The sequence below is a fragment of the Cebidichthys violaceus genome, unplaced genomic scaffold, assembly GCF_023349555.1.
Source record: "Cebidichthys violaceus isolate CVI_PGR_0920_01 unplaced genomic scaffold, fCebVio1.0.p SCAF_19, whole genome shotgun sequence".
NCBI lineage: Eukaryota > Metazoa > Chordata > Actinopteri > Perciformes > Stichaeidae > Cebidichthys > Cebidichthys violaceus.
The window spans coordinates 6,072,774-6,098,622 of NW_027176361.1; the positions used below are offsets into that span (position 1 = coordinate 6,072,774).

Genomic DNA, 25,849 nt, shown 5'->3' on the forward strand with positions numbered 1-25,849 from the left:
ATTGAGATAAAGACTTGGGACACTAACCTGAGGCCCACAGACCTGACTGTCTGCCTCATATATGGATCTTTTCATGTAAAATCAATACAATCATGTTGATGAGTCTCCGCGAAAAGTGCACCAAAATATATGGGGCATATAGTATATGTGGGATTATTAAGACAAAGCTTCATGGGAAGCAAAACAAATGAATACAGTATCATTACATAGCCACCGAACCTCTAAATCATATGTAGAAACTGGAGTTGTATATACTATTTATATACAAATAATTGTTTTGGGAAATACATTAATAATTTGTCTTAGGAGTGATAGTGAGATGCGAGGATTGATGTCATTATCATGTCTGTACAATATGAACCTAGAGCAAGCAGCTGGTGAGCTTGGCTTAGCATAAAGACTGAAAACTAGCCTGGCTCTATCCAAAGGTAAAAACGATCTGCCTACCTGAACCTCTAAAGCAGTTGATCTAAACACATTATATCGAGTTTGCTTCACCTATTCTACTCCTTGTGGACCTTCAGAGGCTGTATAGCAGGCTTAGTTGTAGAGCTTTAAAAACCATGTCATGCTAGCTTGGTGAAAAATGAGGCGAAATAAGTAACTCTGAAGTAAGATGGAATTTTGGTGAGGGAAAAACTGGCATTGCCAAACTCACAGGGGTCCTTTGACCTCTTACCGCAAGATAGGACAGACATGCTAACTTCATGCTAATCCTATGCAGTTTGAGACAAGAACCATGCCATGTTTTTTTTTTTTAATGCAATATAATTGCGTTATTTTGCAAATTCAAAAAATGGTTTCTGCATACTGAGATCCCTAAACAATTCTAATTGCATACATTGGGCGTGACTGGAAAGCTGAAGCATTCATGTGTGATGATGTTAGTCTCCATAGTAGCCATGTCAATGTTGTAAGACTCATTTTTGAAACTTGACGTCACTAAAATAAAATGTTTTTTAAAACTATTGTGAACTCTAGGATAATAACAGCCTCATGAAACTTTACAACCACAAACTACATATCCAGGGCATTAAGAGGGTGCATGTCTTTTCTATGTATATTGACAATAAGGAGATTTCTAAGCAATTTCCAGAACAGAAGTGTGAACCATAAAATGAATCTTCAGGTTCCCAACATTCAGATGATGTACACCACTTCTATGTGGCATATGCCTCCCCCTAAAGATCCCCTGTCTCCTCCTAAAAAATACAAAAATGGGTGTATGGTAAATAGGGATGGCGTAAAAGAGGTTAATCCATACAAAACCAAAGTGTAAAAACATGCCAGGCAAGCAGTTTTCAGTCTTTATTCTAAGATAAGCCAATTTGTTCCTGCTAGGCAAGAAAGCAAATCTGTATATATTAAAAATGTTGAAGTATTCCTTTAATAACAATGACATTGTGAAGTTAACGCGAGGTTCGACTTTTTGCTACATTCTTTGTGTCTCTCCCATAGAGTCCTTCTCAGCTGCAGTAATACATGATGAAAGAAGAAAATGCATTATTTCCTTCTTCTTCAATGAAAAACCATGAGTCATTTTCTTTTTATTACTAATATACATGGCCTTATATACAGTATAAATAAAAGAACACCTCAGTCTGACACAGAGATTTCTTTCATCTCAATTCAATGGGCTTCAAAGATTTTTTTAATTTTTTATTCTGCTTGGTGTAACAAACCCAGGCGTAAAAGAAGGACGCTTACCTGCTCTTCAGATGCTGGATGCTTCCGAGGCATTTGAAGCGACCATTGACCATGATGGCCATGCGTGTGCACAGTGCTTCACACTCCTCCATGCTATTGAAAGAAGAGGGGTATTATTATTGAGAAGCAGCAAGAATATGAGACGCTCGAGTTTCCTGCTTACCAGATGAAAGACAATAACGTCTTAAAACTGGTCTTCTTAGTATGACGGGGGTCTTTCATCGATTTTTGTAATATCTGTCCTCATTCGAACTCTAAAATGTTATATGTTTATCGCAGATGGTTTATTAAAAAGGGTGGAACTCAATCAATTTTAGACTGTGTCATCTCACATTACTTTGCTGAAGAATATCTCTACTGATTCACTGAGACCCTTTCTTCTAATTTACAGTTGAAGTTTGGATTAGAGCATTTTTACATGTCTACTTTGACACCTTAAATGGACGACAAATTTGGTAATTAGACGAATAGGAAGGGACCATCTGTAGTTCTTCTTATCTCATTTTTTCTCTTTCGGCTATGGGCTGGAGCAGGAGTCATTTGTAGTTGAGGCAAAACCTGTGAAGCCTTTCTGAAGAATGGTCCAATTAGGATTATGACTTTGTAAAACCTGGTGAATCTGCCACTTAACAAAACACAACCACCTGGTCATGCCATGGACGATTGGATGCGGCTCAGCCACATTGCCTTGGAGGACAACAAATGCTTTCATTTCTCCATGAAGGGAAAACATGAAATAAAATAAATAGACAACAACAGAGATTATTTATGTGCACTGCTAGGGGCACAAATGATTAAAAAACCTCGGCAAATTGGGAAATAGTAAAATGAATAGGCAAGGTAATTGTTAAATCTTCCATATCGACTAGGGCCATCAAGTTTTAAGGTCCACAAAAAATTAGGCATTTCATCTTTTTCTCCTCACTCTAAATCGTGCCAAAAACTGGCCAACACTGTGCAAGAAATTGGGACAAACTTTGCTCCAGGAAGTCTTGGATAATGAAAAGACTCCAGCAAGGATATTGACAGATTCTCTTCTCATGGAGGGGAAAAAAGCTCCAGTCAGTCAATATGCCCTCATGCTTCATGAAAGCTTTATAGCAGCCAGTATGTTTCTGGCAGGCAACATTGACTGCCACACAGGAAACAACTAAAGTGTAACTTAATCAATTCTAACTACAATATTTGCAGATCACGTTCATTTTATGGCTCGGTTGCTCTGCCATCCCTGGTGAAGAATCTAAATATTTTCCTTTTATCTTTGCGGGGGAAGTGTGAATCCATCAGAGAAAACCAGTAGATTCAGAGTGACGTTGCACCTGTGTGATGTGAGAATGACTGATCGTCCCTCTTTGATGACGCTTAGGATGCAGTCCCACAGGAAGCGCCGGGCTTTGGGGTCCATCCCAGTTGTTGGTTCATCCTGGAATCAATGTAAACTCTTTACTTTAACGGATCATTTTAAAACAAGCGTGTTTGAACAGACATAAAGACGGGAACAGAAACACCTGAATAGATGTGTGGAGATACATAGTTGGCACCAATAAGCAACATAAAGCAGCTATCACATCTCAACCCAGCTGAAAAATTATGGATTTTTAGAAGTGTAAGACAGCGCTGTCCAACACCATCAACAAAACATCAAAAGAGGAAACTTTTTTAAAGAAGAATGGTGTTCAATTTGTCCAGTGAAGGCCCACAGACTTGTCCAATGTAAGCCAAGGTGTACTGAAGCTGTTCTGGCAGCTCGTTCTGACCCAACACATTAATAAGACACACACTGTGTGTGTTTACATACACACAGGTAAGAGATAGAAGTGTGATGAACAATACACATATAAAACCAGACATTCCCAGGTAAAGTCTGGGAGAATTGTGAGTATACCCATGTACACATTATGGAGACACATCCTGAAGCACTCTCCAACATAACACACAACACACACAACACACACACACACACACACACACACACACACACACACACACACACACACACACACACAGTCTCGGTGACTTGCTGCTTCTTTTTCCTCAGGGCTAGTCTGTCCATGCATGATTAGAGAGTGACAGTACTCAGTCCATTGGCTGGTTTCGTTCCAGGCCTGGTTCTCTGTCACTAGCAGAATCCTACAAATCCCGTGGGGTATTTCCATCACCGTGCCCAATGTGTCCCTGTGCAAACCCTGCGTGGCACGGCCTCAAGGCCGCCTCGACTCCCTGGGCTAGCACACAATACTGAAACTGACACAGACAACACATTATCCCACCGCCTCAAAGCGAAGACTGGCCTGGCTCAGGCGAGTAAATAAGTCGGTTTGGAATAGTGCAGCCCGATAGGCTAGCACTGAGCCAAAAAGGAGACATGGCTGGAAAGATTATTCTGTAAATGTAATTCATTATGGATTACTCATTACCTGACTAAAATTGCTATTAGCAGCATAATCTGATTGGTTACTTTGAATCACGCAAATCAAAAAAGCATTTATTACAGTTTACAGGTAGCAAATCCAACAGCAACAATGTGGCATATTGCAAGATATCTGTGCACATGGAATAATATTAAAATGTATTGGTTTGGGACATGGTGGGACATGGGATAACAAAGAGAAATTGCAAAAACCCTTGATGAAAATGTGTACGTTGATTACAGGGAACCCCGTGGAGAGATTTAAGGTCGGTAAGTTTCTCCCTCATAACTACACGGACATAACTTCCTAATGCACATTAAAGCTGCTTAATCGAAGGCATGTGATGCAGCATATTCTGAGTCACGCCTTCATTAATCTTCCATCAGTGAGAAAAGGCTTTTGCCCTCAGTTTAAGTCCTGATGAATAGGAATTTAATACGTGCAAATACTGTTCTGTGTGCTCTGCGTTTTTTAATTGGTTCTCTCTTGAAAATAAATAATTAAAAGATGACCAGTGAGTGACCCCTAAAAAATACATCCTTTTACTCCACAAGTAATGTACTTGTAATCCTTGGGGATATTCAGGAAGGAGTTACCAGATTGATCCACAACTTGTTTTTTTACTACTCATTTCTGACATTATCCCGAATTCCTGTTCTCCAGCATCTTCTTACTGCAAGTCCAGTCTTTGTGTGCTTGTTAAGAGAAACATAATTGATTCTCTAAACATCTGCACAGCATCAATATTAATTTAAAGTATTACACTTTTAAGTCTACATAAATCAGCTGAGTATCCCATTTTACACCATGTACAACACATCAATGAAGATGTATCTCACCAGGAAAATGACTTGAGGACAACCGATCAGGGCCATCGCTGTAGAAAGTTTGCGTTTGTTCCCACCACTGTAGGTTCCTGCCGACTTGCTGGAATATTTGACCAGCCCCAATTTCTGGATCCCCCACTCGGCCACCTTTTTCAGGAGAGAAATCCAAGTGATCAAACCTATAATGGTGTCTAGAAGAGTGTTCATATACAGAAACAGACCTTTCTGTTTACTGATCATACAAATGTGACTACACAAGGGCTGAATTTGGATCAAGAATTGTCACCAAAAAAAAAAAAAAGCCCATCACAATCACGGTCAAATTAAGAGTTGTGCTAGCAGGGCAGAATTGGGTCCCTTTGCAGTGCTGCTACGAGATCAAAGCCCTGGCGCCGGGTCTGAGGCCTATGGTCGCCGCCAGCCTATTCCTCTTTTGATCTTCGTGTTGTAGAAGAGGGCGGTGCGAAAGGAGTGCAGGGAGGGCGCATAGGGCCGGCCACACCACTGGGCATGGTGAATAATGTAGAGCCATAACCCACAGCTGCTGCTTTTCCACCACCGGCCATTTTTCATTATGTATGGCTTCTCCCATTGAGGTTTTCTATCACTTTGACATCAGCTCGCCCTACATGTATTCTAGTTCAAGCATTTTTATGGTAAAAATATAACAAAAAACATTCTGGAAGTTTTTTCTGAAATATGTACGATTCTATATTTTCTAGTTCTTTTAAAAACATAGGGCTTCACAGCACCAGCCATTAGTAGAACAATGCCTTAGACAGTTTCAAATGTGCAAGGACTAGAGGTATGAAAGGATGCAATGGTTACCATGGTGACCTCTTTTTCCGGTACCCCTCGTAACCTGGCGTAAAACTCGAGATGCTCCCGTCCGGTCAGCAGGTCATTAATAGCATCAAACTGGGGACAATAGCCCATGTTCTGGTGCACGTCCCTCATTTCTGTCCGTATGCTGGGGAAGAGAATATAATTAAGAGATTTGACCATGGATGTCATTAGTGTTTGAGATCACAGATCCAAAGGTTATATTAAATGCCTTCGCAAGACAGAGAGTATGATTTAAAATATACAGTGAGACTGCCAACGTTATACCGGCAAGCTTTTGTCTTCTGCATTCTACAGACAGTGACACACCAGGTGGTGAGGAGATGGAGAGGAACTATTCCTTGTGATAAGAGAGACAGTTGTCAGGAGAGCAGCAACTTCCATCGAAAAGATGCTGCTTCTTCTCTTCCGCCGATCATTTTGCCAATGCACAGAAAGCTGCGAACAGAAGAGTGGGCGTACTCACATCTGTTTTTCACTCTTTTCAGTTTTTGTTTCCCCTAAAGGTCTCTGGATTTTTCTCTGATCTCCGTTACCCACATTCATCAACATTAACACCGTTGTGTTAGGCCTTGCTTTATTCAGCTCTCTTTCTTTGTTGAACACAAAGTCAATTACCAGATGTATAAATGAACAACTAGCAACCGTTGTGACGCAAAACCAACCGCAGCCTACACACAGCCATGCTCGGATGTGCAGCCTTAGAGATGCAGGCCGAGGCAAAGAAAACACAGTTGTTTCTTCCTAAAAATAAGGAAGAGCAAGCCTCCCTTCGCTCAAGTGCTTGACTCTCATATTGCTGGTGTCAAGGTGTGTTTTTTTCTTGGCATGTACAAAGATTTCTTATGACTGACTCTGTAAGGCAGAGACAGAAACACAGCAAGGTACAGGGCGAGGATGTGAAAAGGAATGAAATATGTGCAAGAGGCAGAACGAAAGCGAGAGCAGAGTTTTCAGCATTTCTGAGAATATCGCAGTGAGATGACATGAGAGAACCGAAGTTGAAAAGGCAGAGATGGCAAAATGTATGAAAGATATCAAAACCAGCAAGAAAAAAAAAAACAAAGCGCGAGAATGAGAGAGAGAAGAGGGAGGAATAGAAAGCCGAGTTACGCAGAACAAGAGAAGCTAAGAAAGGGTGTGAGCTATAAAAAACCCCACCTCTGTTCGATCCCCATATGAGCAGCCATCTTGGGTGGCTAATTATGATGAGTTACTTGGTGCGCTAGTGGGAGTTAGCGCCTCACCTGTATCCATTTAGGAAGGCCTCTCCACTGGAGACTGGGATGTCTCCTGTCAGCATCTTGAACGTGGTGGTTTTCCCAGCCCCGTTGATTCCCAGCAAGCCGAAACACTGACGGAGACAATGGGGAGACTTCACACGGTGCTTTGTAGATACAGGCCTCATTAGGAAACAGACAGCAGACAATGGTGCTGGATGACATTTCAAATACTCTGTATGTAGATGAGTTTTCTTTTGAATAAATACTACCCATTAACACCTTTAATGAAGTATATCTATATACTGTCAATATTTGTTCACAACATACAGAATAATTGAAACTACAATTGATAGAGGATGCATGAGTGGTTCAATGTTTAGCAGAAATAACAAATTGATGTCCTGATTCCTGTACACAAACAAAACAACACACTAAATCAACATGGCAGGCACAGAGGAATTAATACTGTAAAAAAAACAAAACAGCCCACCCACAACAGCATTTCTTCCTGCCTCTGTAAATATCAACAACAAACACTATCCTCTCTCTCTATCTTTTCTCCCTGATACTGCTGATTTTTACTTCCCTCTGGAGGGAATGCGGCAGGAAGTTGTCTCTACGCAGCCCCGCGGTCATGTGACCCGCCTTAGGTGCTCTGGCTTCGGCATAAATATTTGATTTCTGTCATTCATTGATCCCTGCTTGTTTGTGACCTGTGCCTGTGAATGCATAGCCGAGGACTAAGCTTGACGTAAATAATGCATGGCAATGCAGTGTGTGATCAGTAGAGCCCTGTGAATCACAATATTCCACTGGCATTTACATTGGGCTTTGAGCAAACAGTGGCCGGGAGGATTGATACCGCCGGAAAGCCCAACGAGCACGACTGCCTGTCAGCATTTGAGATTATGCTTAAATGAAGCTTCCAGTGGTACAGTGTGTGTGTGTGTGTGTGTGTGTGTGTGTGTGTGTGTGTGTGTGTGTGTGTGTGTGTGTATGGCTATGTGTAATGTATAACATGTCATAATCAGTAAGGATGCTTTACATTGACCGTACGTCAATTTCACACAAAGGTTCCGCAGTCAAAAACGGTGTAAAAGTTGACTTTGTTGTATTTGGTGGATGTAGTTTCCCACTGCTAATTTGGCAGTGCTCTGAACTAAACGTCACTGGGTCCTCATTCCTTCGCTTGATAGACTCCGTTGCTCTGGCAATGCTCTTCTACGAGCCTGCTTGTGCGTTTTTAGCACACACATGCTTGGCAGTAACACAATGGCAGAAAACAAGCCCGATAAGGAGATTAGTGTTTCTCCTAACGCCTTCTCTGAGCAGCATTTGGAAGATATTTCGATTCGACTCAGTATAAGGCAAGACAGAGCCAAAAAACAATTCAAATCTTCAAGCAATAACTGGAAAACTGTAAATCAAAGCCCAGACAGAGTATATCTGCATTGCTCCCTGCTCTCGGGTCAACATTTTGTAAATATTATCATTTCAAATTGTACTGATTTGTTGCTGGTGAATTTTGAAAATGAATCAAATGTTTAGGAGCTAGAAAGTCGTCTTACGTGGACAAAAATCAAACAGACTATAGGCATGAAGAGGTGTGATTCAGCAGCATTTGGCTCACCTCTGCAGCAGGTACTCCCACACATAGCCTGTCCACAGCAGGGGTGCTCTTCCGAGAGTATACCTGCAGGGAGCAGACAATAAAATGAATCAACCAGCCAGCCAGAGAAAGAGAAGGCAGGGGGCAGGGACGGGTGGGGAGCAGACAGTGAAGAAGACAACAGAGAGGATAGCATGACGAAATATGGAGCGATAGCCCAGAGCAGCGGGGAAGAGCAGAGATGGAAGGAGCAGGTGGGAAAAGCAGAAGGGAGAGAGATAGAGAAAGTGGAGGAAAAGAAATGATCAAGAAGGGATCATTTGCAACATTTAGAGCCATCCAGATGGGAAAAGGTAGTAAAAAAAAAAAAAAAAGAAAGTTAGACACTCCCACAAGAGGGGAGAAGAGGAGGACATGAACATTAGTATTTGTGACTGCATGACAGTATTCATGAGGAAATCTGTCTCCACTTTGAGTACCACTTCAGTACCCTCAATAACCTTCAGCACACTCACAAGTCTCCCAATATTCTACGTATGGACACCAGCTTTACTGCAGCTGCATTTAGTGGTGTCAATATACAGAGATGACATTGGTGAAAAGGAATGTTGTCCTTAAGCTGAAAAGTACTTTGAGAAATCTATTACACAAGCTATAAGTCTATAGCCAAACCAGGGATAGTGTAAGGTCGGGATGTTAAACTTAAACAGTTGCCTGTCGCTGCTGAGCGTAAAAACAAAACAAAGTTATGGGCAGTGAAGCCAAAACACTCTGCATATTGCACCCTTTATCTATATGAAAATATTGAAAATTGCAGCTATGATAACTAATACATTTAACATATTGTTATCAACCTTGTAATGTCAAGATAACATGAGCATATTAGCATGCTATGTTAGCATCAATCACAAAAAACAAGAGGCTGATGGGACTTTTAGCTTTAAAGATATCCTGTTATACATTAAAGTCATTTTGAGCTGTTGGTGTTGCTACAGTACATGAAAAGTTAATAAATCACATCAGTCATTAAGACACAGCGTCTAGTGACCATGAATATGTAAACCAAGTTCCATTGTAATCCAATTGACATTAACCAAACGGAAAGACGGTCAGACGGATCAACATTGCCATCCCTAAAACTCCTACCATTGCTAAAAAAAAAGAAAACTAGACCACATGGGATGCAGAATCCCATCTCTCAGGGGAAAACAAACAAAACTTCTCACATTCTGATTGTAAGTCAGTATCCTGCTAAGATCATGTAGCGGCACTGGAAACGAGAAGGTGATTGATGTTGTACCGCATCACACATGAACACTTTCCATGCAGCATCCACATCCTCCCCCGCTGACCAGCCTCATCCATGCACATTTGCATTCCAGTCTGCATCATCCAAAAAAAAATTCCCACCAGAGGTGGTAAAGAAACTCCCACTTGAAGAGAACATGATTTTTTACATTTTTCTTTTTTTTTGAATCTTAAGAAAAATTCAGCAGTCGAACATTCAACAAAACGAGGTATTTAGTGCACGAGGTATTTTTCCACATCCAAGACTACCAGTATGTTAGGGTTTGACATGTTTTTAAAGTGGTTTGAAAGCAGCGTTGTCTTACTCTAGCGCGAAAAGACAAGACAAGACAAGACAAGGCCTTTGTTGTTGTTGCTGACTGTGACAGTCAAGACATTTAAAATTCTAAATCAAGGACAGCACTGTGCCCCTTTGGGTTATGAAAGAGTGACTACTGTTGGCTGTTTCTCGATGAGTGCTATGCGTGTTTACAAGCCTGTACTGTATGTGAGTGTCAGACACTCAAACGGTGAATGTTAAAACAGGAAAAGTGACAACATACCCTTCCAAGTATGAAGGATACATTTCCTGTATGGAATCTTTAGACCAAATATGATCCACCATTAAAAACACTCAGAACCATTCAGAATGCTACCGGGCAAAAGTAAATTCAGAGCTACCACTTCAAACCTGACAAACAATGACATTGCATTTATTGCACAGTTGGCACATCAAACGCATTAGATAAAAGCAGGAGTTGCATAGATCCACCATTCTTTCAGTGCCATCTGGCAGCTGCACTCAGTACTTATCAACCTGGATTACGCGTACTACTTTTTAGTGACAGTTTGCAGTGCTAAAGCCACATCAAAGCAGCATATACATGTATGGAGGAAGGCAATTAAAGGATAATTCCCCTCTGACTCGAGCACCACAGCAGCTGTCATGATAAGCGGGCTGACGTCTAATCAGATGAGACAGTTGAGAGGATGTGATGGCGGCAGTTTTTGAAACCTAAAATATAGATTTATGTTAGAAAATCACAAGCTTTAAACACTGACACTGCTTTATTCAAAAAGAACCCTCCAAGGTCTATTCATTCACAGCAGTGTAAGGTGTGTATACAACTTTTTTTTGGCTGACGTACCCCCACAGCCCTACAGGATTAGCTCATGTACCCCTTCACAAACACCACCTGCCATGTTCCATTTTCCTTCTCACTGAGTTTAAACCGGATCCCATTTAACACGAGTAATTGTATAAAAGTTGATATTGTCATATTTATACAAAACAAAGTGATGCTTAAAACGACAATGTTTTCACTGAGATCGTCTTTTTTTTCTCTTTATTCCAATGACTTTGGTCAAGTTTCCACTAGTTTCACTTGTATTTCAACCACTACTTTGAACTATTTATTCTAACCCTTCTTTTTTCTCTCTCTCTCACTAGATTACATAATTCCTACTCTTTGAAGTTAATATTGTGATAAGGGATTAAAATGAAAACATGCACAGAATACAAATGAGATATTTGTGAGAAAGTAAACATCACAAATAAGAGAACAAATAAATAAAATATTATGATGAAATATTTAAAAAATATAATTTCTGAAAATTAAGAAAAATTAAGAAAAAATTAACTGTAAAAAATTGACTGTAAACGTTGTTTTTTTTAACGGATCATATATACATATTTTGTCCCACAAAGGCAGCCTTTATGTCACCATACAACACACAGCGCTTGTCAAACGAGTCTCATCCAAACCTTTTATATGCCCAGAGTAAATATAATCAGTTGCACCTTGGAATACTTCAAGTATACTTGAAGTATTCCAAGGTGCAACTCATCACCCTTGTGACACCACAGCTGTCACAAGGTACTGTAAAACTACTTCTGTCAACTTAGGGAGTGAGTGGAAGGTTAAAGCGACAGCGCTGGGCCTGGAAAATGCTCACAGACGGACACACTTCCATTACAGTCTCCATCGATTACAGTGCCGGCGCTAATGCAGCAGCTGAGGGGAGGCTAGCAGGTGGGGCGCCTTGCAAAATGCTCCTGTTTAGAGCAGCAGGAAAAGGAAGGGGAGGAGCAGGAATCTGACACATGATTGATGGGCTGTCGATCGCTTCAGAGGCATGCTCAGATTTATGACAGGGCTCAGCCTGTGGCACATGGCCACCAAAGCCATGCGCTCATTGATCAATTTGTTATCTCCATCCCAAATGGATGGGGCACAGCTGTGGTGGGAGTCAATGAGGGCACTGCAGGAAGAATCCTGATGCCTTCTGCCACTGTACTGCTGTTTCTGTGTGATGACGGGCCACTGAGTCTCATCTCAGTGAAAAATCAAGGTGTGTATGAACAATGGCTGCTTGTTAACAGCAGACAAGCACAATCAAATCTAGTTCTTAACATTTCGGCACCGTTTTGAGCTGTATTTACAGAGGAGATTTTAGTGTTTTCAGAACATTAAAAAGTTCTCTCGACAAGTTTTTGCTGCTAAAGGAACATTCCGCACCACACGGATTCACCTTGCGAGATGTTTTATAAGACATTACCCATCCAACTGATTTACCCAGCGTTTGTTCGGTAATTACCCTAGGGAGTGTGGAGCACGTCTGTGTCCGTGAGCGACGAGTGAAAGATTAAGTATAGTGAGACCGCGGAGACCGAGGGAGTCGAGGAGCGAAGAAGGGTAGTAAGAAGCAAAAGGCTGTTAGATCGTCCAGCTGTCGGCACTGGAGCTGCGAAGCAGACTGCTGTGGTGACACTTCCTGCTGCCATGCCGCCCGCAGGGAGGAAACATCTGCCGATGGATGAAGCGTTAATCTCGGCTGTGTTGAGGCACGCACCATCACGCCGCGCTTGACTTCACCTGCTGCGATGTGGGAAGGGCCAGAGCTGTATACGAGTGCGGACCTTTACACCCCTAAAATGCAATCTTGTTTAGTTCTGATGCCCACTCATGATGTGTGTGAATGTTCACAGCTGCAGAGTTGCAATATGTCTTTCTCATTTGCCTTGCAAACTGAATTATGCAGGTGCAAGGAAAATAAAAACCTTCAAAACGACTCCCAAAATTCACATGCACAGATAAAGTGGATTACGGCCATTTAAGCAGTGCACTGAATAGTGTAGGTTACGACTGTATTATGTCAGAAAATAACAAAATAAGAGCTGAACAGAGAAGTTAATTACAGGAGAAAAATAACACTGTGTTGTTTGTCATGCTCATAAAATATGTGCAGTGAAAAGCAAAGAGGCATACTGCGCGAGCGAGTATTTGTTATTAAAAATTTAAATTAAAACAAGAGTAAAAGTAAGAATGAAAAATAAACAGAAAGGATAAAATGGAAAGAGAAGATAAAAGAAACGTGTGGAGGTGGGCTGTTGAATTTTCTGGTATATAAAAAATGTAAATGTACATATATCACAAGACTGTACACGCTCTAGAGCAAATATGCAAAATTCCAGGGCAGAACAAAAAGTTCACAAAGGGCAAAACAAGGCCAAGGACAGAAGTCAAAGGGTAAAGTTCACCATCCTGATGGCCTGAAGGATTAAGCTTTGTCTGTCTGTGTTGGATTTAAAAAAATAATAATAAAGATGTCTGATCAAAAAACGAAATCAATGACTGAATAACAAAGTGGGAACTATGCACTACAATCAGGGCAATACCAGCACAATACCTTAGTGAGGTCGCAGATCCTCAGAAGGTCTTTCTGGGCCTTGCCTTCATGCAAGCGCTTGCGTTCCCGAGCAACATCGACATCCTCCTCCTCTGCAGGTGATGACTTTCCTGAAATAAGCCTGGCAGAAAGAAGTCAACCACAGTGGGCATAACACCATTCATTAAAATGAACATGACCTCGCATGACAAATTATCTCGGTCAAAGTTCAAGCTCCATGAAACAATCTCAGCAATTTTCACAAATAGTGGAAGCCACGGGCATTGGTTTCCATGGCAACCTCACTTTTGGAGTAAGTAAACACTAAAACAAAAGTCGTGTTGTATTTTCCAAACAGATTCACAGTGCAGCAGATGTTTTATATCACATGAATATGAAGTCCAATAGTAATTCAAATTAGAGAGAATAGGGTGAGGGAGAGACCGTTTCATTTCACTGAAAACATGGAACTACAACAAAGAAACATGAGTGCAGTGTAAGGAACTTTCCTCGGGCAGTTTTGAACTACTGTAATCTGAAATAACAGATTTTGACAGCTACTCTTACCTCGGTTTGCAGAAGAACTTGTACTGGATGAGGATTGTGAGGGCAAACATGACAGCTCCCTGGATGGACATGGCGCAAAGGTTCTTTCCCACCATATCCCAGCTGAGTGGGTCCTTGAAACGGTCTTCCCCTGAAAAGGAAGAAAATAAATATGGTGATAAACAAAGTCAATACACACAGAAAATGGGAGGTAATTAAATGTTTTATTGCTGTGTGTCAATTCATGTTAATATCCAGCCCTTATCTACAAACTCAGAGTATGATTTAGCAGAAATGTCTTCAAAGAAGGAAATAAGCAGATGTGTGTTTTCTTTCATGGACAGCCAAATATGTCTCTGTCAAAAGTTAGAGGAGAGCTGGCATTTGTCAGCTCTTTGAAGTGTTTTTGAGACATATTCATTGCTAAAAGCCAGCTGTTTAAAATGCCACTTAGCCTTAAAAAATAAAATGTAAAAAAGTGCTGTCACGTAGTCATGTGCGGAAATCAATGATATCCTGTACGTTTCATGTTGAAGCCTTTTTGGCTAATGAACCCGCAAGTAAACCGGTGACAGGCCCCCACTCTGATCATTTTAAATTCTGCTCTCTGTCTTTCCTCCCTCTCTCAGATTCTACAACCCTTGAGCCCGAGGGGGCAGAGTAAGTAGACAAGTAAAACGAAAGTGCTTGCAGTCTCATTCTCTGGTAAATAGCAGCTCTCCACACTAGCCCTTTTAGGTTGTGATTGCTTTCCCGTCCTGCTCTCCGTCGCAAATGATTCCTCAAGCCACTATTTCCTGCTCCATCTCTCTACAGGTAAGACTGCTCTTCCTCTTTCATGTGCCTCTTTGCCTCTTGATGGCCTCCTCAACCCTGCCTCCACCTCCAGAAACCTGGTCCCTTCTTCTCTATGTCTGCTGTGTAAATGTACCACATGTAGTGTAGAATAGAGCTCCGCAGGAGGTTTATGGAGCTGTGTTACTGCTAAAATATTGTTATGCTACAAACATACAGTTATGCTGTTATAGTGGGGGTGGCCTCTTACCAAAACTGCTGAAGAGGGTGGCCATTGCCTGGTTCTTGGCCATGTCAATTAGTCCTCTGCCCAGACAGAAATGTGGGAATATCAGCAACAAGTTTTTCACTATGTCATTGATGCGGGTGACATTCTGTTGAGGAAAACGCACACAATCACACAAAGAAAGATACAAATTAGTGTAAAATGTAATGTAAAAACTTTGAATATTTAAGCCCCGACTGGGAATTAGCCAGCGCAAGCCCAATATGTTGACTCGGCCGACCTTGAATCAGCAGGGCCAGCGGCGCAAGAGGTTTGGAAGTCAGTGCGTAGCGCTCTGACGCAAGCGCGGATAATTAAAAAACATCCAGCACTACATTTGCACGCTGCGAGCTGCTGTGTTGCGAGGTTCTAAATGGCCCGCTGAGGGAGCACAGAGCATCTAAGTTCATCTAGCTTCTTGATGTTGGGATTCAGCAAGCATTAGGGAACATACTGTGTGATCTGTGAGGTAGCACACACACAGAATGTGTAAACACAAATTGATGAGGTGGTGCTCAGGTAAGCAGATGTTCATCCTTAAAATCCTAACTAAGGGTAGAAGGAGCACCCTGAGACCAAAAAAGACACAGCTGGCAAAAGACAAAAACTGTGAAAACACAGAGAAAAATCTGTGTGTCTGCCTCTGTTCTTCCTTCTGATACTGTGTACAAGAACTAAGAGACAGATACACACGAACACAAAGCCAAAGCATATTGTTTCACAAGGCATACATAAAAAGCCAGTCTTATCTTGACTGGGCATTTCCCAGCTACGTGTCTTTCTCCCTAAAATTGTTTCTCACTTTCCTCCTTCCTGAGGCTGCAATTCAATGGCGCCCGAGTAAAGCATAAAGGAAATAATGAATTTAATGAACACACAATGGACTGGGCTATGTTAAACTGGCTCAAATAAGGACGGAAGTGCAGTAAGTCAGGGAGGAAGGAAGGTATGGCAGAAGGAAGACGAAATAGGACTACGTTTGGCATGTTCGAAAGCAAGTTCATGCATTATGCATAGGCTGCTGCTTTATTGCAGCATAGTCGTCAAAGCTCTTGCATACATGGAGAAAGAACATAAATTCATCATTTTAGTTTCTGGGCGAGGCCAAGCAAAGAGTGGGCGGGGCGGGGGTGGCAGTGCATTTTGTTCAAGCTGTGTGCAAGAATTCCAGATGATGGCAATTGTTGTTCGCAAAATGTATTCATGGTTATGTGTACCTGCTCTGTGATTTATGAGTTTCACTGAGTAAGCATTCAATTGGCAGTTGCATGAAGCATGTATGCCTTACAACAAAAAGCCAAATGCTAGATTAAAAGATATTTTTATCAAAGAGTAACTTTACTGGAGCTCTGTCTTTTTAGAGGAATATTTCAACATCTTGGGAGATATGATTATTTTCTTTCTTGCACAGAGTTAGATGAGATTGCTAACACTACTACGTCTCTACGGTGAATATGTGGTCTGGTTAGCTTAGCTTAGCAAAAGGACTGCAAACAGGGGGGAAGAACTAGCCTGGCTCTGTCCAAAGACAATAAAGTCCACCAACCAGCATGTTCAATACTTAGCATATTATATCTCTTTGTTAGTAACTTCCTGGAGTTTCCACAGGTTGCCTGGCAACTGGTCCCTGCCACGAAACAGTCAGGCCGAGAAATGGCTAATTGTCACTTTCGTGAATCGCTTGTGGGTGGATTGTGTCACCCTTGGACAGAGGCAGGTTAGGCGTCTCCAGTCTTGATGCTATTTCGTATGTCTATAGTTTTATATTTAGCAGACAGACGTAAGAGTGGTCTTGATCTTCTCATCTAACTCATAACTATTCCTTTAACTTTTTTCGGCACTTCTTCTTGTTATTGCTTTTTCTTAGTTTCATAACTTCCTCTTTTCTTCTTCGTTTCATTCTTCCACATGATAATGGAGGAAAAGGCATGACCAGATCCGATCAGAAAGGTGACAAAGCTACTGCACTGTAGAGTAGCTCCAGATTCAAGAAGAAAAGCTATGCTGACATCATGCATGCAAAGTCTTTTTGTCTCGGCCCCAACTTGGATGGTCTAAAATTTACATTAATGCAGCAAAACAATTTGAAAAATAATTTATGAATAAATAAAAATATTTTTTTTATGTCAAAAAGAAGAAAGGAATCAAACTTGAATGGAATTCAAGATAGAAAAGTGGGCACATGCACATGAAGAGATGACTCTAAATGTCTCTAAGGCACATATGAGAGTGTGATAAAAAGGCCTCATTGATCAAGGTGTCAAATCAAACCTTCAGATGTCCGCCAATGTCTTCAACAATAATGCATCACTCCTTTTATCTTCGTTTAAACGTTTGCTTGAAGACTAAAGGGTACGAAGAAATGCAATTGCAATTCATAGCCAAGAGTAAAATAAGGGAGATCCTTTTAAAAAATGTATCCCTCCGTCTCATCAATCAGTACATCAGTATTCCTAACATTCACAGCTGGAGACCAGATTGTGATGGGATCACACAAGCTGTGATGCAAAATCGGGCCAGCGGCCAACTTCTTCCTACTGCCTTACCTCTACTGCCTTACCTTCAAACTCAAACATTTTGCTCCAAACTACTGTTAAGTTTTGTGTGTGCATCTAACAGGGTTGTGACACCAACACGGTGACAATATGTGACCGAAGACAGACAGATGTATACGTAAACACCTGGCAAAGTACATTCTGCCATGATGACTCACACAAAGACTCACAAGGTGAAAAAAACACCAGCCACACACCGCCTCGGCTGGTAATGTTTCAGATAATGCCAATAAAGCACAACGCTGACATTTTTTAAGTCTAATTATTATAATAGCTCATACTAAGTGGAGCTGAGGTGCGTTCAGGCACATTGTTTTACATTAGCAATTCCGATAAACAGATTACTCTTAAGTGTGTATTTTGAACCTGTTTGTTGTGTTGACTTTTATCCAGTGGATATGTATTTGTCCTTTCATGACAGTAATTATTTAAATATGGAAACTAAAACAATCTTTGCATCTGCAGTTCAATGTAACACAGGAATGTATACCTTAGAATGCGTTAACACTATCTTTCGTTACGGTTTGCAAACATTTAATGTCAAATAGATTTTTATCCCCCGGTTGTTGTATGTATGAAATCTAAATATTGAAATCCACACACGTCTTGGGATTTGTTGAAGAAACCTCAGTTGTGAACATTCATTATTCAGAGATAAAGAAAGTCGAATAAACAAACAGCTGTGACCTTGGCTGAATGCGGCCCATCTGTCTGGCAGAGGAATGCGAAGAGAGCAATCCCGAATTTAAGATCAATACATGAAGTATAACATCTTTTCTTCGCTGGGTGTTCATCAAGGAGATCTTAGAGGCTCTTTTTTGGGGATGATGAAATGCTAGACAATTTTTCTCCTTACGTTTGTGCTTTATGCCTATGAATCATTTTCAAATGGTTTTGAAGGTGGTATAGTCTGCGAGCCGCTTATCTGACCCATATCGCTACATGTGGTTATTCCCACAGCACGGCTTCATTCATAATGCTGGGAATTACAATGAGAGCAGTCTGACACAATATGAGGCTCAAACATTCTAGTCGGATATATTCCGCAGATGATATTCATGTTTTTTCTAAGCTACAGCAGTTCTTGTGTAAAGGTGGGAGCGCTGTCAACCACCAAGTTCAAGAATGTCGATGGTAATCTAGCTAAATTATTGCTTCGCTTGTGAGACTATACTTGTCGTTGTCTTTTTTTAAAAGGGGTGGAGAGTTAACTGGACTTAGTCAGCAGGACCCCTTGCTTCCGTCATGCTATATAAAAGGACTGATTTGAATGCCTATTTTAAACACCCTGCTGATAAAGGATGCTGGACTCCACACAATTACACTACATGAGGTAGATAGTACCTGCCCACACTTTCATGTTTATCCCGAAAAATCTATCTGTGCCTGTGGTTATCTATGAGTGGCACGTGGTGGAGGTATTGACTCAGACACTGCTTCAAGCATACAAGGCAGGCTGGGATTGATGCAATCCACAGGGAGCTGGACAGTCCTGAGGGGGAAAAGAAATCTCCCATTGGTCTCGAGACAAAACTGGGGCACAGAGTGTGTAACACTGCAGCTCTGCTTCCTCTCTTGGAAAAATAGTGCTATGCCCAAAAGGGATCTAGATCCACCCTGTGCTTGAAAACAGAGAACAGATTGAGGCCTGTGGCTTTACTTTTGAGTGACATTGTTTAACTAATGCCACCACTGAGGAGTCTAAAAATGATGAGACAAAGCTTTGAAACGGTAGAAGTCGCAAGAGGGGAAGACTAGGTTGAGCTGTCAGATGGAGGATCCACCCTTTTTGCCTAACTTGGGAAACTGTTGTAATCTAAGATAGCTATTTTGTGAAGAGTCTTTTCCCTAAAGATATCCACGCTGAACAGGGGACACATGGAAACTTGGAGAGTTGTAACATTTGTTGATTGATGTTGACCCATCAGGCTCTCTTATCGGCAGTGAAATCAAGTCAGATTAGCAGAATTACCATGGACCTCTGTCCCTGTCAAGTCTCAGAGAAGCACTATCTCTTTCCCTAACGTCTTGGACAAGAGAAGAGCACAATAAATCTGTCCCTTTACACTGCCAGTGGGCAACATGCTGTCCATTAAATTATTTCCAATGGCACCCTGTATGAGTAATACGCTCCTCTCACGTCGTATCAATAAATAAAGTGGATGCAGAGACAACGAAATGGCAACAATGACAGACAATGACAGACAAGACTTGCCAGATGAACAATACAAATTGATAATGAATGTTTGTGATAATGAAATCACAAAGCAAATGAGGCAGCCTCGTTAGGAGACAAGAAACCTCCACGCCATAGACGAGCGGCGCCAGAGGAAACATCAAGTCAGAGGCAGGCGTGTCGGGGGGGACAGAGTGTGCAGAGGCAAAGTCTCCCAGACAACATTACGCTCAGTCTGAAGTGTGGGCTCAGAGCTGTGGGAGACATTCCGATGAAGCATCAGATGGATAAGCAGCTTGTCAAGAGAGTGAAACGACATTGTGTCTGTTGACAAGGAATGACTGATCAGTACGAGGCTAAAAATAGGAAGTGTGAGAAAAAATAAATCCTAAAGTAGGGGATGTATCCTAATCACGTATATAACAATTAAGTCACCAAATGAAATCAGTCATATTTAGTTCAGAGAGCAAAAGAAAAAGACACCAAGAGAAGAGGATCATTTTCTTAATCATTACAACCTGTAAGGTAACGAGGTCCCATTGAGAGCTCTGGCTGTGAGACAAATTGTACAGTCAGAATCGGCTAATTTCTCACTGTTTTTGCATTTATTTATTTCATTTTTTATGAAATGTCATTTAAATTCTAATCAAAAGTAAAATGACTGACAGTCTCCATCCCTCTCTCTCAGTCTCTTTCTGTTTCTAAGCTCTCCATTACTTATGCAGGTCTTTTTTGGTGTCTTTGTCTTTTGATTCCCCTGAGACCGAAGCAGCTTGCAGTTTAAATGAACACTTGCTGAAAGATGGATGAGGAAAGTTCTCCGAAGACCCAATTCTCACCCAACGATTAAACATTAAAGAGAATTGGGAAAATAACTTCTTTGAAAAATCCTTGGGAGGATAAAGGAAATAAATTAAAAGTTATACCAGGTGGGTATACACTTCACCCACATGTGTATGGAAGCCTTTGCCTCGAAAAGACACAGAGCGTTTATCTATGATTCAAGTCAATTAGCCATCCACTGCTATAGCCCCCAGATATATTTTGTATGCAGCTATGGGAGCCTGGATGTCTGTGCCTGCTGTTTCACAGGAACTGTGTCTTACACCATGTTAAAATTGCGCAGATCCGTGAGTCTCCAGTATGTGTGTGTTTGTGCGTGGCAGCTACTTACATCATCGTCAAAGAGCTCCATAACAAAGGTCGCGATGCTGCCGTTAATGCCGATGAAGAGGTTGATGCAGGTCAGCACCACGTAGGCCGTGCTGGGCACGCTGAAGATGAAGGAGGCCGGGTACATCGTGGGGGTGATGGACCACCTACGGAAAACACGACACTGTCACACACACAGACAGAGAGGGCAAACCCCTGACATGATTTAGTAATACTACTGTATAGACAAAGTCAAAATTAAAATATACTTAGCCGGAGGATTAACTCCAATTAAACTCAACACCAACGCCATGCTAGCAGAATTTATGCCATTTAACAATTCATAAACGCAGACTACCAGGTAAATGGTACAGTTTCATGGCATCATCAACCAGCCTCTTCTGATCATTTGCACGTTCAGTAACTGACCCATAAAACACTGCTGGACAGTACATGCTACCCACACTTGGCCTGCAGTAGTTCAAGTTCAGTATTAGAGGTACTAGAAGTGAGGATCTGCTCTCAGTAGTCACTGAAGTAGTAAAACAACAGCTCAATATATTTTAAATAACATTTTATGAATGAGTTCAGTATCATTATGGGCACGCAGGCAGGAATAAAAAAATCAAAATGACCACAGAATTTTAAGTGTTTCATAATGTTTTATCTGTAGGCTTAAAGGTCAGTCTCTATCATGGGTCACATGACATCATGTGACCCATTCCTGTATGCTTCATGGTTTGGCTGATCACGTTGGGTGCTGTACATGTAACACCTCGTTAACATATTGATTTTCATTGGCTTTCACTTGGGAACTCAGACATACAATGACGCAACAACCACTACATTGCACTCCTGCTCTGATCACCACCATGACACAGTGCCTACTTTATACTAATCAGCTTTAATCATGTGCTGCACATTTTGCCTGCAATGCTACATGTTATGAGAGCGGTTCAATATCTCCAAACTATAGATGATGTACTATGAAGACTTCATTTTGTCAACCAAGAACTCATGTTGCCCCTAATGCCTGTTAAAGTATGATTATTTCTTCGTATCTGCATTTGAATATTTCAATAAATATACCAAATGTGGTCGCTCTGCAGCTTCCATAAAGTGCTCAAACTAGCGGATGCAGAAGAAATGATACAGTATTTATACTGTTGAACAGTGTTGATCCAAATGTCCAAAAAGGGATAACCCAAAACCTTACCAAAGAACTGAAACCCGCCATCACTCATAAACTGACTGAAAATAAAAACTTTCAACAGGGAATTTAAGGTTGGAAGTATTGACTTTTTTAATTTACTTACCCATACAAAATAAGCAGCAGAATCAAAGCAGGCAGGTTAGGAGGTGAAACGTAGGCTTTTTGTTGGAAGCAGAGGAAGATCACAATCACAATCAAGCATGGGATGATGTAGTTACACTGTCGGATGAACATAAACAAGGAAGACGAAAGAATAAGCAGCTACCCCCATCAGAAGTAGAGGCCAGTGCATGATTAAGAAATGCATCTCTCTTCATTAGTGACAGCTTGAAAACATTTTCAATCATTCAAATGATCCCCCCCATTTTTTTCACACTGAAAGAACGTGCAATTATTAAGTAATATCATTAGGACTCAAATACATCCCCCTTCAATTTTATAATTAATACCCTGAACAATAGACCCATCTAATTCTCGTGTTTGAGGCAAGTGGTCCCAATATCCAAAGAAGGCTGGAAACAAGAGCTTTTACTGGTAGTAGTAATATTCCTATTGGCTGCAGAGCTCTTTAAAAACAAATCTACAGTTTCCCACCGTTGACGTAGTAAATGATGTAATATAGATCAAATAAAAAGAAAGTATCAAGATGATAAATGTTTATTTACATATAACAGAAAAAGTTTAAACTGAAACATTAAGGGCTTTTTCAACCTGGATTCCCTGTAATATCATCCTTGATACTGTGTGTATACCAATGCAGATAGCTTCAGGCTAGACTCATTAGACTGGCTCTTTAGGTGCATTTGTCTTCCACTCAGACAGCATTTATCCACCATAATGATGAGCATCCTGCTGTCATTCCTTTACCAAAGGTACCTGATAAAATGTTTACTCCCATTATGCCTCAGGGAAACTGTCAGTAAGCCTGTTGAGTGTAACCAGCAGGGGCAGCCAGCATCAATAATTACGCCTCAGCCAATAACTGTTGCTTTGGGGAAGCTATTCCCCAGAAGCCAGCGGTGTCAAAGCTACATTATCAATTACTGCGAATGGGTATTTTTTTTGTTACATGCAGCCTTAGCTGGATAAAAATCTGCTGGATAGTACAGTAGAAAGCATCAAAATAAGGTAAATTGAGGCCTCTGGCACTGAAACTAGAGTCGAATGAGTTGTATCATCATACATGTCTTGTAGTTTCGACACAGATATTATGAAGCACGTAAATAAATGGCAATAATATTTTGTACTTTAAGAAGTTCTGATCAATTAAGAGGTGATAAAGCAGCCTGATGAAGCTGATACTTACCATGTCCCAGGCAAAATTGGCCAACCAGTAAACAGCTGGGTTTACTCCACTGACAAATTGCAGATGTTTGGCTTTGTTCACCCTCTCTTGGATGAGGAAGAGGACAAAGCTGGCCGGGATGAAGGACATGGCAAAGATAACGCAGATGGACACTACCACGTCAGTGGAGGTCGTGGCCCTGTGATTGAATGGAGAACAGTAAACAGGAAGTTGAGTGGAGAGCTAATAGTGTGTACCAGGACACCGACAATTAAACACCAAAATAGGAGCGGAGATGTCCATTTAAGCTGTCAAGACTCAGACGTCCGTGATGTGTTTTGGCTCTGTAAATATCCTTTTTGATGTGAACAAAGAAGGCCACAAAGATGAAAATGATTTCATCACAACACAGGTAAACAGGATGATCATATTGTTTCTACTGTGTTTCAGATGCTAAGATATGTAAGCCATTACCTCAGGCTACTGTAAATTGCTTTGGATTAAACTGTAGACAGGGATTAGAATATGAAATATCTTAATACTGAACTTAACTCAACTGAAGTCTTAATTAAATGGTCTCGTGATTTCAATGGAAGTGATGAAAGTATTCATTTTAATGTATAATAATAATAAACTTCATTAATATAGCACCTTTCAAAACACTGTTACAAAGTGCTTTATAATATATAACACATTTAAAAGACAAAGAGAACTAAATAAACTAAAAGATACCAGCTTAACACATACAAATAGAGATGATAAAACAAACTAAAATGTCAGAAAATCACAGAAAGGTGTTTTTATAAGTTATTTAAAAGATGAGACGGAGAAAAGCAACCCTCATCTCTTCAGGCTCATCGAGTCAAAGGCTCTATGTATGAATCTGGACCTTGTTACAACAAGGAACAATATAACTGAGGATGTCAGGGTTTGGGAAGGGACATAGGGCAATATGAGAGCTGATAGGTAACTTTGGGCGAGGTCTCTCGGGGCTTTGTACAGAATCAATAATATCTTAAAATCAATGCTAAAAGTTACAGGTAGCCAGTGTAAGGAAGCAAGGATCGGTTAAATGCGTTCATGTTTCCTTGACCGAGTCTAAATCCTAGCAGCAGAGAGTTGGATGAGCTGAAGGCAGGAGAGGGCTTGTTTTGCTGATGCCAGAGAGCAATAGTTGCAGTAGTCCAATCTACTAATTCTGAAGGCGTGGATAACGGTTTCTATGACTTCTTAACTACCACTTCTTACACGTATACATACTGGTTCACTTCATTTTCAATTTTAAACGGTCATTAGCCTTCTGAAACCATGATAGGTTCACCTTAAATTCGTATCTCCAGGTAAAGAGAATATAGGAGCAGATATCTAAAGTCTTCACCAGACTTTTTATATGCAACAGTCTCCTTCTTTCATGTTTAAAACAAATGGTCCCTTTCTCCTCCAAGACGTTGACCTTCGCTTCACTGTCGTGTCTTCATTTATGCCAGCCTAGCTTTGAGGCTGTCCTCCGTTGTGCTCAAATAGCATTGGATAACACTGTGGTGTATTCCTTAAACCCCCACCGTCATCCTCACCTTCGGCCCGCCATCATCTCTTAAGCGATTTCCTGCTGTGTGATTAGCATATTAAATAAGTTACCCTGTGTGGCAACATGGCCGCATTCATCATCGGCAACCAGACACAATTAAAACATATAAATATGAAATAATTCACCGCAGTGGGTACCGGCCCACATTTCAACAGGTTTGAATAGGCTATGTGCTCTGGTTGGGTGGTTTGATAATGAAGGGGACAATGCTGTGAATGATCTAACCCTGAATGCTTGAAGCTGGTTAATTGCTGTGAAGAAGAGGACAAGCAATCTGCTAATTAACTAATAATGGAAGAGCAAGAAAGATGAGCAGCGGGAGTAGAGCTTTACAGGATCTATTGCTTTCCTTTAGGTGTTTTTAATGACAAGGGCTGCAGGGCGCAGTCTTAAATGTTAAAGTGTAGGGGGGCTGAAAGCATGAGCTAATTATCAAATCTGAAGCTCCTGGCACAACATTCGGGTTGTCATTTGTATTATACAGTATTATGTAGATAACATAGAGAACCATTTCAATTTTGATAGAGGCGTATTACAATTAATTTTGTAGCTCAACCGTATAGGGTTTTTAAATGGGATATTTTTGCAGATAGCATGCAGGAATCAGAAATACTATTAATTTGAGTGTAACCAAATTACACATCAAATTCAACCAGGGCGGAAGAGCAGAAGTTTTTGTCAGTTGCCAAATTGATATT

At 40.9% G+C, this 25,849-nt stretch overlaps 1 protein-coding gene across 1 annotated transcript in view; it reads right to left on the reverse strand.

Annotated features, from left to right (window-relative positions):
• LOC137874604 (phospholipid-transporting ATPase ABCA1-like) overlaps positions 1-25,849 on the reverse strand; it is a 133,540-nt gene that overhangs the window by 16,886 nt on the left and 90,805 nt on the right. The window contains exons 37-48 of the mRNA XM_068713375.1: positions 23,585-23,762; positions 22,382-22,497; positions 21,088-21,232; positions 15,168-15,291; positions 14,144-14,273; positions 13,598-13,718; positions 8,642-8,704; positions 7,036-7,142; positions 5,774-5,915; positions 4,958-5,092; positions 3,027-3,130; positions 1,708-1,800 (exon numbers count right to left, since the gene is read on the reverse strand). Of these exons, the coding sequence (XP_068569476.1) occupies positions 1,708-1,800; positions 3,027-3,130; positions 4,958-5,092; positions 5,774-5,915; positions 7,036-7,142; positions 8,642-8,704; positions 13,598-13,718; positions 14,144-14,273; positions 15,168-15,291; positions 21,088-21,232; positions 22,382-22,497; positions 23,585-23,762 (1,458 nt within the window). The remainder of the gene's footprint in view (positions 1-1,707; positions 1,801-3,026; positions 3,131-4,957; positions 5,093-5,773; positions 5,916-7,035; positions 7,143-8,641; positions 8,705-13,597; positions 13,719-14,143; positions 14,274-15,167; positions 15,292-21,087; positions 21,233-22,381; positions 22,498-23,584; positions 23,763-25,849) is intronic.